The sequence below is a fragment of the Psammomys obesus genome, unplaced genomic scaffold, assembly GCF_907164565.1.
Source record: "Psammomys obesus unplaced genomic scaffold, mPsaObe1.curated_primary_1811, whole genome shotgun sequence".
Classification (NCBI taxonomy): domain Eukaryota; kingdom Metazoa; phylum Chordata; class Mammalia; order Rodentia; family Muridae; genus Psammomys; species Psammomys obesus.
This window is the reverse complement of record NW_026596131.1, coordinates 13,093,590-13,105,521: the sequence shown is the minus strand read 5'-3', so window position 1 is coordinate 13,105,521 and position 11,932 is coordinate 13,093,590. Positions and strand designations below refer to the sequence as shown.

Here is an 11,932-nt window from a genome sequence, read left to right as displayed (position 1 = left end):
GTGTGTGTGTGTGTGTGTGTGTGTGTGTGTGTGTGTGTGTGTGTGTGATGTATTTATGCATACGCATGTAAGTGCTGGCCACATACAAGTGTGTAGACATGCATATAGGGACACAGAGCTACCTTGGGTTGTTCCACCATGTGTTTTGTTTACCTTTGAGACAGGGTGTCACTAGCCTAGAACTCACCAAGCAGGCTGGCTGGTCAGCATGCCCTAGGAGTCCACCCACCTCTGCAGGCCAGCACTGGGGTTAGGAGCACACATGACCAGGCCCAGCCTTTTCCCGAAGTGCTGGGGTGGAACTCAAATCCTCACACTTGTGAGGCAAGCACCCCACAGACCGAGCATTCTCTCCAACCCCAGATGAACGAGGTCTGTGCACCCTGATGAGAACTCACCCCACAATGAGCTAAGAGAGGTTAATTACACACAACCTCACCTATAAATCCTACAGACACACAGCTGCACCCACATGTGTGTATGCACATCCGGGTCCAAAGGAGCAGGGGGCTCTGAGCTGCAGGGCCGGCAGGAAGAAGAGTGTGTAGACAGCTGCCCCTGCCTTCCTCTGAGGCCCAGCTGTCTGTAATCAAGCATGGGTGCATAAATGCGTGCACATGCACACGCACACGCACACACACAGGAAAATACAACCAACACATCCCAAGTTGTCTCAAGAGCCAGCCTCCCTAGGCTCTGCTCCAGCCCAGGAGAATGAAGACTCCACCTCCAAGATCCGAGGCAGCTGGCGCCCAGAGGTGGCAGCAAGCACACCTATCACACCTGTCACACCAGCTCTTGCAAGACAAGACAGGATCAGCTAACACTGTGTTAGGGGCCAGATGGGGCAGCTTAAGACTCAGCGTAAGACCAACATCAAAGGACAGCATAATTAGAAGGAGGGAGCCGAGCAGCCTGCCTCATGCCTGTATCTCAAGGAGCGATGTCACCCCAGCTAGTATTGTCCACACAGGAAGCTGGGCACACTGACCAGACCGATGCATCAACACACCCCTGGAAAATGCTTAGGCACAGGAAAAAGCAAGCAACATCCTCAGGCTGCTACTTCCTTTGTTTTGTTGTCTATTAAAATGTAGTTTGTAGAAATGAAGGTGAAGAAAAAAAGCAATAGGCACAGTCAATTTGGCCCCAGCCACCAAAGTATACATCACAGCAGGACCCCAGTCAACCCCTGCATAAGGCAGGCACAGGACCAGCCAGAGACCAGTGGGAGCAGTGTCTGTCCAGGGCATTTCACACACACGTGCCCTGAGGTGATGAGAGCCTGCTGGCCTCCAGCCTGCCCTCTTGAACAAGGACAAGAAAAGAAGGCCTTGCCTCTTCTCAGCCCAGAGCCAGCCCCTGCTGCTTCTTGGATTCTTCCGCTTCACCACTGTGGGCAAGTGCAGAGCACGGTCTCCTGACCAGAAGAGCACCATGTAACAACAGAGGCTGTCAGTCAGCCACCACCTGGAATAACCTGTTTCTCCAAGTGACAAGCAGAGAGCACACTGCAGGATCGTCCTCACAATGAGGAAGAGGGTAGAGAAGCCGGGTGTGAGGAGAGCAAACGCCCATGGTCTGTGGTCCATGCTGCATGAACCCAGCTCAGCCCTGCCCATGGGCACACACATAAAGAATGAACCAGCCAGCCAGGCATGGTGACATACCCTTTTAATCCCAGCACTTGGAGAGGCAGAGGAAGAGGCAGATGGATCTCTATGAGTTCAAGGACAGCCTGGTCTACCAAATAAGTCAAGGACAGAGAAGCCAAGGCTACACAGAGAAAGCCTGACTAGAAAAACAAAAGAGAAAAAATGAACCAGGCAGAAATGGAGCTAAGTGTATCAGCACAGGCAGAGGATGAGAGGAAAGAGACAGCGGGTTTTCCACAGATAAGCGCTCACTTTCTACAGAGATGAACCACCCCCTGACCCCGATGCTGCTGTCTCCCAGGACCCTGCTGGCCACCGGCCTCAGCAGACCCCATTCTAGAGCCACTGCTAATATGGATTCAGAGTTCACATAGTTAAGATTAATCAGTGTTGAACTACTTCACTCTAGTTAGTAGTCAAACCATGAACTAGACATGTAATGTGAACCTGAGTATAACAGAAAGCAAACCATAGGTGACACCACCGGGAAAAAGGGGAAGCGCACACCACTGACAGACTCCCGGTAATGCAGGATGCCAGGACTCCAGGCCAAACAGTACGTATCTCCTGACTTGAAGTCGCCGGGCGGCACTGCACACACTCACCTGACCCCACCTCGAATCTCCCGGTCGGTACAGCTACCATAATGAAGCTGCCACCCGGGCAGGGTCCTCACGCACGACCCCATCATCCTTAGCACGGAGGGACTGCTGGCCGCCAGTCTCAGGGTCTGGTCCTGCCATTCCTCCCTGCTCTGGGACACTGGCCAGCCGGAGAGGCTTCTGCCTGGAGCTCAAGTCAACTCCAGATGAGGGTGAAACCTCACAGCTAAGTAGAGGTGTGTCACAAGTGTCTACAACAGGGGTTCGGGACACGCCAAACCCTGAAAGCCCACTCCAATTCCTGTCCGTGGTCCCTCAAGCAACTCACCTTCATGAGCTCGAAGAACTCTGCAGGGGAAGAAAGCACCCTCACGTGCGAGCTGGAGACTCCAAATTCTGGGACCAGGTTTCTGATCCACTGGAACCTGTGCACGCCCTCGGGACAAAGGCAGCAAGGTGGGGAGGTGACCTGAGGGACAGTTGGGGACAACAAGGGAGCCAGTAACAGCCATGGTGACCTGTTTAAAGAAACATGCAAATGAGTTGCCTTTGTCAAATACCTCTGAGGACTGACCCTTTGCCGGAAGACAGAATTTTGGCCAGTTCAGATTTTTCCATATAATTTAAGCCTTCCTTCTTCCCAGCACCTTAAGTGGCCAGTGTTAACACAGACAAAGCAGCAGTGCCTGCATACAAACCCAATAAAGTCACTCCCCGATAATGCAGGGGCCAACTGAGAGCAGCAATGAGAAAGTTCCCAAAGTTCCTGCCCGATTCCATCTTCCCCTCAACACAAATCCACCTCAGAAAAACCCTGCCTACTGGTGGGCTACCTCCTCTGAGTTATTGGTCAGGGAAGACCCAGAGGCCCCCAAATAACACAGGCTATTGTTCTGTTCTTAGTTGTCCCCATAACCACATAGCAAGACCCTAGTGCTGAAGACACTTCGCTGTAGGACATAAAGAAACCCATCTGGAACTGACCTGAAACGCCCCCCCCCACTTCCGGGTGGCTTTAACAGTGCTGAAAGGTGCTATGCTTATCTCTGGGGAAGAAAAAGCATCAACATAACTTCCAGGGAGCCAGCAGAAAGGACTGAAGAGCTGGTGATGAGGAGTGCTGTGACATACTGTCTTCTGGCCGTGACATGGCTGCTGCACCCCTGAACTTGCTCACAGCAGCCACAGTTACCAGCACAAGATCAAACCACCAAGATAAGTCAGCATTCCAGCAGGCAGCACTAAAGACTGGGTCGTCACATCAACAAAGGAGAAGCGGGAAGAGGGGGGCTGGGGCGCAGCTCAACAGCTAGGGGGACAGCGCAGGAGCCACCACACCAGGCAGCTCACAGCAGCTGCAACTCCAGTCCCAGTGGATCCAACACCCTCTTCTGTGCACTGCAGGCCCATGCACACACAGGCTCAGAAAATCAAAATCAAAAAGGAAAGGATATGAAGATCCTCTGGGGACTAGACAAGGTCGAGACACAAAGTATGAAATTGCCAAAGAAGAAATAAAAGATAGACTTTCTTGTTTTGTTTTGTTTTGGAGACAGGGTTTCTCTGGGTAGTCTTGGCTGTCCTGGAATTGCTTTGTAGACCAGGCTGGCCTTGAACTCACATAGTTCCACGTGCCTCTGCTTCCCAGAGTGCTGTGATTACATGCATGCGGCACTGTGCCAGGTTCAGACACTCTTTTTTTTTTTTTTTTTTTTTCTTTTTTTAAATCCTGCCTACAGATATTGGAAACAAGGTTAGCCTGGAAGAAACTCATGACTCACAGGGCTTCTGTTAAAGGACCTAAAAAGATTAAATTTTCTCTTTACTACACAGATTTGGAAGAAGGCGTGCAGTACACAGTGGAAAAGAGTTTTCTTACGAGGTGTTGGCTTGACAAGGGGCCTCTTGGCTATTGGACACACATCCTCCCAGGGCTCCACCAACACCAGCCTGTCAGCACAAAGCACAAAGCTGCACCCCAGGAAGGCCTCAGGTGTCCAGACTGAGTCATGCCCCTCCTGCCCCCACATCCCCAAAACCACACACAAGCTGCTCTAAATCCCAGGCTGTGAGCAGCAGCAGGAAGCACTTTCCAGCTGTGGCCGAGGAGGGTTCTGGGCAGCATGTCCAGCATGTCCATAGCACCCGGGGCTCAATGAGGATTCCAGGAAGATGACCTCACTGCTCGGCCCATGCTCCAGCAATGACTCTCCCAGGGCTCCAGCGCTGCAGGGATGCCAGATGGCCCCCAGCTGCACTTCCCAGAAAGCCCACCGGCCTGTCATGGCCAACTCACTGCCAAGAAAACTTTAGTCAACAGTGGAAGATGCTAACTCTCTGGGTCCTTGGCCACTCATGCAGAGGTGAGAACGAGGGCAGCAGTTTCCCTGCTCTCACTATGGCAGGTGAGGGCACACCTCGGTGCTGGCTTGCAAATAAAAGTCCACAGTGTAAACAAGAGGCTGCTGCCTCCATGTCCCACACACTGCCTGGCCTTAAAGGGAAGAGGGAGACATGGACATAGGAAAATGTCACAGCTAACCTGGGAGGCCCTCACTGGGTACATGTGTGAGTGGAACATGTCTGTGCAGCAGGAGCCTCCATCCCACAGCACACCCTCACCCTGCAGATCATATGGGGAAGAACCAGGGCTCTCCTGCTTCACTCTGGGCCTAGTCCTTAGTCCCCACACGGCTACCATATGAGCAGAAAGATGCCAACCAGCTCACAGAGAGAAAGATGAGGAACTCCCATCCACACCAGGCAATCCAGAACAGGGCCAGAGTGCGTAGGAACCAAACTCAAGCCATCGAGTGAATACTCACCACACACTATGGAAACAGCCAAGAAGAGCTGGTAGCATCTGCCTCCCCTTCTTGTGAAGGCCTCACCAACTCACACACCTGGGATTACAGAGCTCAAAGAGGAAATGCTAAAGATGACTGGATGAATGTCAAGATACATATGGTCAAAGGAGAGGTGGCAGAAGACACCTGGAGCTGCTGGAGGCTTGTGGCAGCCGACCTTCAAAGTATCTTAAAAACCAGCAAGTTTCAAACTGCAGAGAGGGGGCTCTGGGCAAGGTGAAACTTGAGTAACAGAAAACTTCTAGCCAGGTGGTGGCACACGCCATTAATCCCAGCACTCCAGAGGCCGAGGCAGGCAGATCTCTATGAGTTTGAGGCCAGCCTGGTCTACAAAGTTAGTCCAGGATAGCAGGGCTACAGAGAGAAACCCTGAATGAAGGAAAAAAAAAAAAAAAGAAAGAAAGAAAGAAAGAAAGAAAGAAAGAAAGAAAACAAAGAAGGAAAGGTCCAGAAAGCAGTCCAGTGACGGTATGCACCCATACTCATATCCCACAGAGTATCAGGGCAGGCCTAAAACAGCCAGCATGGCAGGCAGTGGCTGCAAGGGTGGCAACCTTGAGCAGGTCTCTCCCTTGCCGGCGAGCTCTCCCTGGGAATGTTCCACCAGGGCCTCAGTCCAAAAGTTGCAGGCTCCTCTGTACTGGCTTCCTGTTTAATCTGTGTACTGACAGGTTTATTTTTGCGAGCAAGAAGGAGCTGTGAGCCAATTAGCGTTTGCCGATTCACTGTGGAGGCACCCCAGACTTGATGTGGCTTTCAAACGTTCACGGAGCAGCACATCAACAAAGGCAGTGAGTATCAAGAGCCCCTACAACACACACAAGAGACCCATCTGGACTGGAGGAGAGCAGCTCCGTCTACTCCAGGACCAGAATCGTGGAGGCCAACTCCTGGCTTCCCATAATGAAACTCCTGCTTGTCCCCACACCAGCAGCAGCCCCACTGTACAGGAATCAAGTCTCCAGGGGCCACCCACCTGCACAAGTGACTCCCAAGCCGGGAGGTTTACTAGGAAACCACATGCCCTATGCCCTGAGTCAGTGGTAAAGGCCCCTTGCTGCTGAGCTGGACAACCTGAGTTCAATACCCCGGAACTCGTATGCCAGAAGGAGAGAACTGGCTACAGTGAGTTGGTGGTACTCACACATAGAAAGACAAACACAATACAAAAAAGGAATTTAGGAAAAACAAACAAACAAACAAACGTGTCCCGTGAAAACTAAGCCTGGGAGCTCCGAGGCAGAGGCATGATTACAAAGAACTGAACCATCATGCTCACGTTCAGGGAAGCAAGCCACCACACAGGCAGTTTCCACATCTACAGCTGATTCCCCTAAGTCATCTCTTTCTAGATACCATCTAACACCCAGTTCTAAGCACTCGGAGAAGGAAGTGGCACCCAGTTCTAATCACTCGGAAAAGGAAGGTACTGTGGGCCTTGCCTCTCTGAAGGCCCCTCCTTCCCCCTGGAATGCCCAGGGAACAGAAAACAGGGCCTGCAGGCTGGTGACCCCTCCACCTGACGCCTAGGAGAATACATGAGAGGTGTCTCAGCATTAGGGACCAACAGCACAAAGCCACCCTCGGCCTGAAGCCCAAGGACAGAGGACAGCATGGTCTCACAATTAGTTGCTCAGGCCACACCCATATGATACCTGACTCTAGGCGAAGGTTCAGCGAACAGATTTAAAGCTTCCCGTAGACACTGCAAACAAAACTCCTGGAACTCAGGAATGACCAGGAAACCCTACCAGCAGGGTCCTGCGGAAGGGGCACGGTGAGAAGAGTGGGCTAAGCAGAGAAAGAGGCTTCTCCCCACCATCCCAAGATCTACCGGGCACAGATCCCGGAGCACAGTGTGGACAGTCTTCTCTGGGCCCCAACAACGACGGAATCAGCCTGGTGTGCCAGAGTCCAGGCAGGACGGCATCCCCCTCAACACCCCTCCGAGAGCATCAATGAGCTCAGAACTGCCAACCTGCCAGCCAACAGAAAGCCACATGCCCTTGAGTGGACCGGGGCACTGAGGGCTTCCTGCTTGCCTTGCCTGTGGGTGGGCCATGGCAAGACCCAGCCTAGCTCCTCCATTCTCAGTAGAGGGAGGCAATGCAGAAGGGCAAACCCTACAGGCACACTACTGTCTCACTTTACCCTCTGTGGCCCCTCAACACCCCTGCAGCCATAGTCCCTAGTGCTACCTACCACCAGTGGAACACTGGGACTAAAGTTCCTTCCCAGGGAGATGCAAAGTCCCAACAACAAACCAAGACACAAAAGCACCAAAGGGCACTCTGGGTGAGTAAATGAATTTAGTGGGCTTCCTGACAGAGCACAGGGGAGAGGTTACCCACTGAAGTGTGTGCGGTCGCCACAAAGCCCCCACCAGAAGCAAGGAAAATGGCTGGAGCCCCCATCCGTAGTCTTCCCCAGCTACAGCCCCTGCCCTCTCCAAGGCCGTGTGCGTGCAACAGGTGTTAATGGAGGGACTGTTTACTCAGGTGGGGTCTCTTGACCCTCCCTGACCTTCTGTGAGGAGTGTGGCCAGTCAACAAGCCCAGCTGGGATGATCTTCTCAAGCGGGCACAGCTGAATGCCCCAAGATGGCGTTTGTTGGACTGAGGACAGGCCTTCAGACAAACACAAGCTGTAGTCAATGTGCACGGCTTTGGACAGAGTGCTGTGAAGCTAGAGGCCAGCCTGCCTGCTGACCCTAAACATAGAACCCACCATGGCCAAGAATGCTTTGTTCTGCACACAGGCCTCAGGGTTCACTCCCTCTGGGAAACAAGAGGGTTCCTGGCACATACTGACGGGATCCCAGTCAAATCTGCCCAAATGCTTTCCCCCCGAGGGAAAAAAAAGTCTTTAGAAGAAACTGTGGTATTTGGTCATCCCATTTTCAGAAACTACTTTTTAAGAAAAGTCCACCCTCTGCCCGCCCCCCTACCCGTCATACATTTAAATGTAAAATGTAACTGATGAGAAGAGCAACAGTCATAACTTCCTGAGAAGTCTGCACTTCCTGCAGCCCTGACAGCAGAGGCCCTTCCTGGCTTCTGTAGTCTAAGCCCTAGCAAGGGAAGTGATGCTGCAGGTTACTCAAGACGGTGGCCGCTGGACTCCCCCAGCAAGTACTGCTCCAGAGGCCCAGCTGTCAGTACCCAGCTACACACTGACCGCAAGCCAAAAGGAAGTCGATGGCATTGGAGGACTGAAGAGCTGAACCGTCGTCCTTAAAGCTAATGAGGCATGCCAGCAGCAGCCATGTCCACTGGCTCTGGGCTCCCGCCAGGCTGCCTCCCTTCCTCATTTCTCAGTATTTACAAGAGGATTAGCTATCGGAGCATTTTAATCCCAGGTTGTTCTCCATCTGCCTGGCAGCACATGTCCAGCTAGAAGCCATTTACCCCAGCTAAAGCACACTCAGGGGCACTGTCATAGCAACTTACCAAGCTACAGCAAGTGAGGCAGCTGAAACTCTAGTACTAGGATAAGCTCAAACAAGGTCACATCTGAACTATCTGATTCCATATCATTTCCCACCAACCCACTCTAACCGCCATAAATAATACACCAAGAGTGGACTGAGACTGAGGACAAGCTCATTGGTACAGTGCTGGTTCAGCATGTGCAAAGGCCTTGTGTTCAAAGCCAGTGCACCCAAAAAACTTTGACAAACTCACTAAAGCCATACAGTGCATAAGCACTTGCAGGTAAAGTGGATCAGTTATTCATGGTCATCCTCAATGACATACCGAGTTTGAGGCTAGCCTGGGCTACCTGAGACCTTTTGTCACAAACTGAAACAAAGAGACAGAGCTCTAGTGAGTTGGGAAGGCTAAGCCCCAACATCAGAAATGGTCAAAGAACAGTAACTGCGGGAGTGTGATGGTTCCTCAGTGTAGAAGTTTTGTCAGAATGTCTACTAACCTTCTATCACAACGTAAGAAGCTCCCATTGAAAGACCCTTCTGTCGTACCTGTTTCCCTCTCACAAGTCAGAAAAATTAGGAACAGTCAGTGTCTCTGTCTCTCTGGCCCCTCCATAAAGAAAACAGGCTTAAGTTTAAAAGATCAAGATTGTTATACAGCTGTGCACGGTGGAATGTGCCTGTAATACCAGCAACTGGGCAGAGGCAGGCAAATCTCTATGAGTTCAAGGTCAGCCTGGTCTACAAAGCGAGTCCAGGACAGCCAAGGCTACACAGAGAAACCCTGTCTCGAAAAACAAAAGAAAACAAGATTTTGTTATACCTATAGCTAAACTAAACATAGTCTTAAAGGGAAATCTATAGCCCCAAAGGGACAGGTCCTTGTGTGGCAAACAAACTCAAGATGATGAACAAACAACCTCTCATTTCCCACTAGGTCCCATCTGCTCTAGTTAAGGAGCCCATTTTGTGCACTACTGGCCCCAAACCCCTTCATCAAGGCGTGGGCCTCTCCTGAGCACTGAGCACGTCCACCTGCATGGATGCAGCTCAGGAGCCACAGATGACCTTACCATCATCCACAAACCTAAGGCTTTTACTCCCAGTTGAGTGAGGTGCTACAATCCAAGCACTTGGTCACCTGACCTACCTCAACATCACTCCACACACCCAATGCAGGACCGACTCTTCTACTGCCACTGTCCCTGAAACATAGCACCTCCACCCCCAAATCTCAGGCCTGTACTATTCACAAAAGAAATAACACAAGGACTAAAATTTGCCTCCCTAGGTCTCTGGCCCGGGAAACTGACTTGCTCCAAGCTCCTCTCCTACCTAGCAACCCTTCATCAGCTGCTAAAAACGTTTCAAATACTGTCTGTCCCTCTTGTTCACATCATTCCCCCTGAACTGTCTACTCTCCCTTCTTCCCTTCACTCCAAACAGCTCTGGGATCTGCCACCAGGGGCCTTCCATAACCTCAGAAGCGTTTTCTGGGTGCCACCAAGACCTTCCACCCTGCTTTCCTGGAACTGTCTGCTCACAGGTCAGGGCACTTTAAAGGCAGGGCTGTGTCGTTCTCTCACTGAGAACCTAAAGGAGCAGTGACCCAACCCCATGAGGAAGAAATGAACTATCTACTTCTCCTGATGATGGTGAGTCAGACACTGGCTTCAGAGAAAGCAACAGTATTTCAAGATCACTAATAAGAAATGATTTTCTCTGTTCTCCAGTCTCTACAGGCACCTCTAAGCCTGAAAGGAAACCACGCGGTGAAAAACCGTTCCTCCTGCTGGCCACAAGGATTCACCAAGCCCCCAACGGCTGAGTCAGACTGGCAAGCCAGAATCTAAAATAACTTAAGCTCATGACTACACAGAGTTATTATCAATGAATCAGTGATCACAGAATTACAAGAAACCACACCATTCGGGGAATGAGGGCTTGGGAGGTGCTGTGGAACAATGGAGAAGATTCGAAAGCCAGCAGCTGAGAGTGAGTGGCCACAACTGACATGAATAATGCCAAACACTAGGGGCCCAGAGAACCAGAAAAAGCTGCAAGCCAAACAAGGCAGAGGCGGGGACAAAAACCTGCAGGGTCACTCACTGGTGGAAACATGAATCCCCATCCTTACCCCAAGAACTGTAAAACAAGAGCTTCTGAATGCATAGCCAAGAACTCATTTTCTGACTCAGAGAAACCTGTCACTCAAAGCCCTACCCGAGACCCCACTAACTGTAGACTTTATCTTTTGGCTTAGAAATACGGAACCACATGTGCTGCAGCCATTGTGGGAAGGTCAGTGAGTGTGGGGCACATGTCTGCAATCCCACAACTCAGGTGATGGCAAGAAAAGCAGGAGTTCCAGGGCATCTTCAGCCACAGCTAGTTCAAGGCCAGCCTAGGAAAATGAGACGCTGTCTCAAACAAACAAGAGTTCTGTAAAACCAAGGTACACGACCCTCACTGCACCTGCAACCCCCCATCCAGAAGGTGAAGTAGGCCGCCCTTAACTACACAGCTAGACTGAGTCGGGCTGGGCTACCTTCAACCCTGCCTCAAAAAAAGAGAAAAACAATTTAAGAAGACAGCCCGGACAACTTCAGAGTTCTAGGACAGCCCTAGGACAGCCCTCACAGCTCCATAGTGAGATCCTGTCTTAACATACATTCACGGGCTGGAGAGAGCACAGTGGTTAACAGTGGCCACTGCTCTTGAGGACTTAAGTTTGAGTCCTAGAACTGCCTGTAACTTTAGCTCCATGGGATCCAGTGTCCTTTTCCAGGGGACTCTGCACTCACATGCAATAACACAGAGACACACACAATTAAAAACAAAAATAAAAGCTTGGTCTGAGTGTGGTGGCGCCCACCTTTAATCCCAGACTCCACGGCAGAGAAAGGAGGAGTTTAAGGCCACCCTGGTCTACCCAGGGTTCAGCCAGCTACATACCTGCAAACAAACTAATTATCTTTTTTTTCCCCCTCTATCTTTCAAAGGGGCCAATGAGGTAAAGGTGTCTGCAACCAAGCCTGATGACCTGTGTTCAATTCCTGGGATGCACATATGCACACACAATAAAGACTTTCCAATTAAAAAAAAAAAATGATAGCACAGGAGAGGAGAGAAAGACATTTTCAGCTGGTGGGACAAGCCTGTGACCCCTGTGCTAAGGAGACTAAGAGAGGAGGACACAGTTTAAGGCTAACCTGGGTTACAAGGCATGGGGACAAGGCTCAGTTGGTAAAGTATCTGCCTAGCCCTGGAAATGACCCCTAGCACAACATAAATTGGGCACAGTGACACACTGAAACATGCCTATAATCCCAGCACTCAGGTTGTAGACAAAAAGATTAAAAGTTCAAAATCATCTTC

At 51.0% G+C, this 11,932-nt stretch overlaps 1 protein-coding gene across 2 annotated transcripts in view; it reads right to left on the bottom strand.

Moving 5' to 3' along the window:
- The window catches only part of Pgs1 (phosphatidylglycerophosphate synthase 1), a 36,402-nt gene that overhangs the window by 22,958 nt on the left and 1,512 nt on the right, over positions 1–11,932 (bottom strand). For both annotated transcript variants that reach the window (XM_055592358.1, XM_055592359.1), the window contains exon 2: positions 2,586–2,775. In XM_055592358.1, coding sequence (XP_055448333.1) covers positions 2,586–2,775 — 190 coding nt within the window. The remainder of the gene's footprint in view (positions 1–2,585; positions 2,776–11,932) is intronic.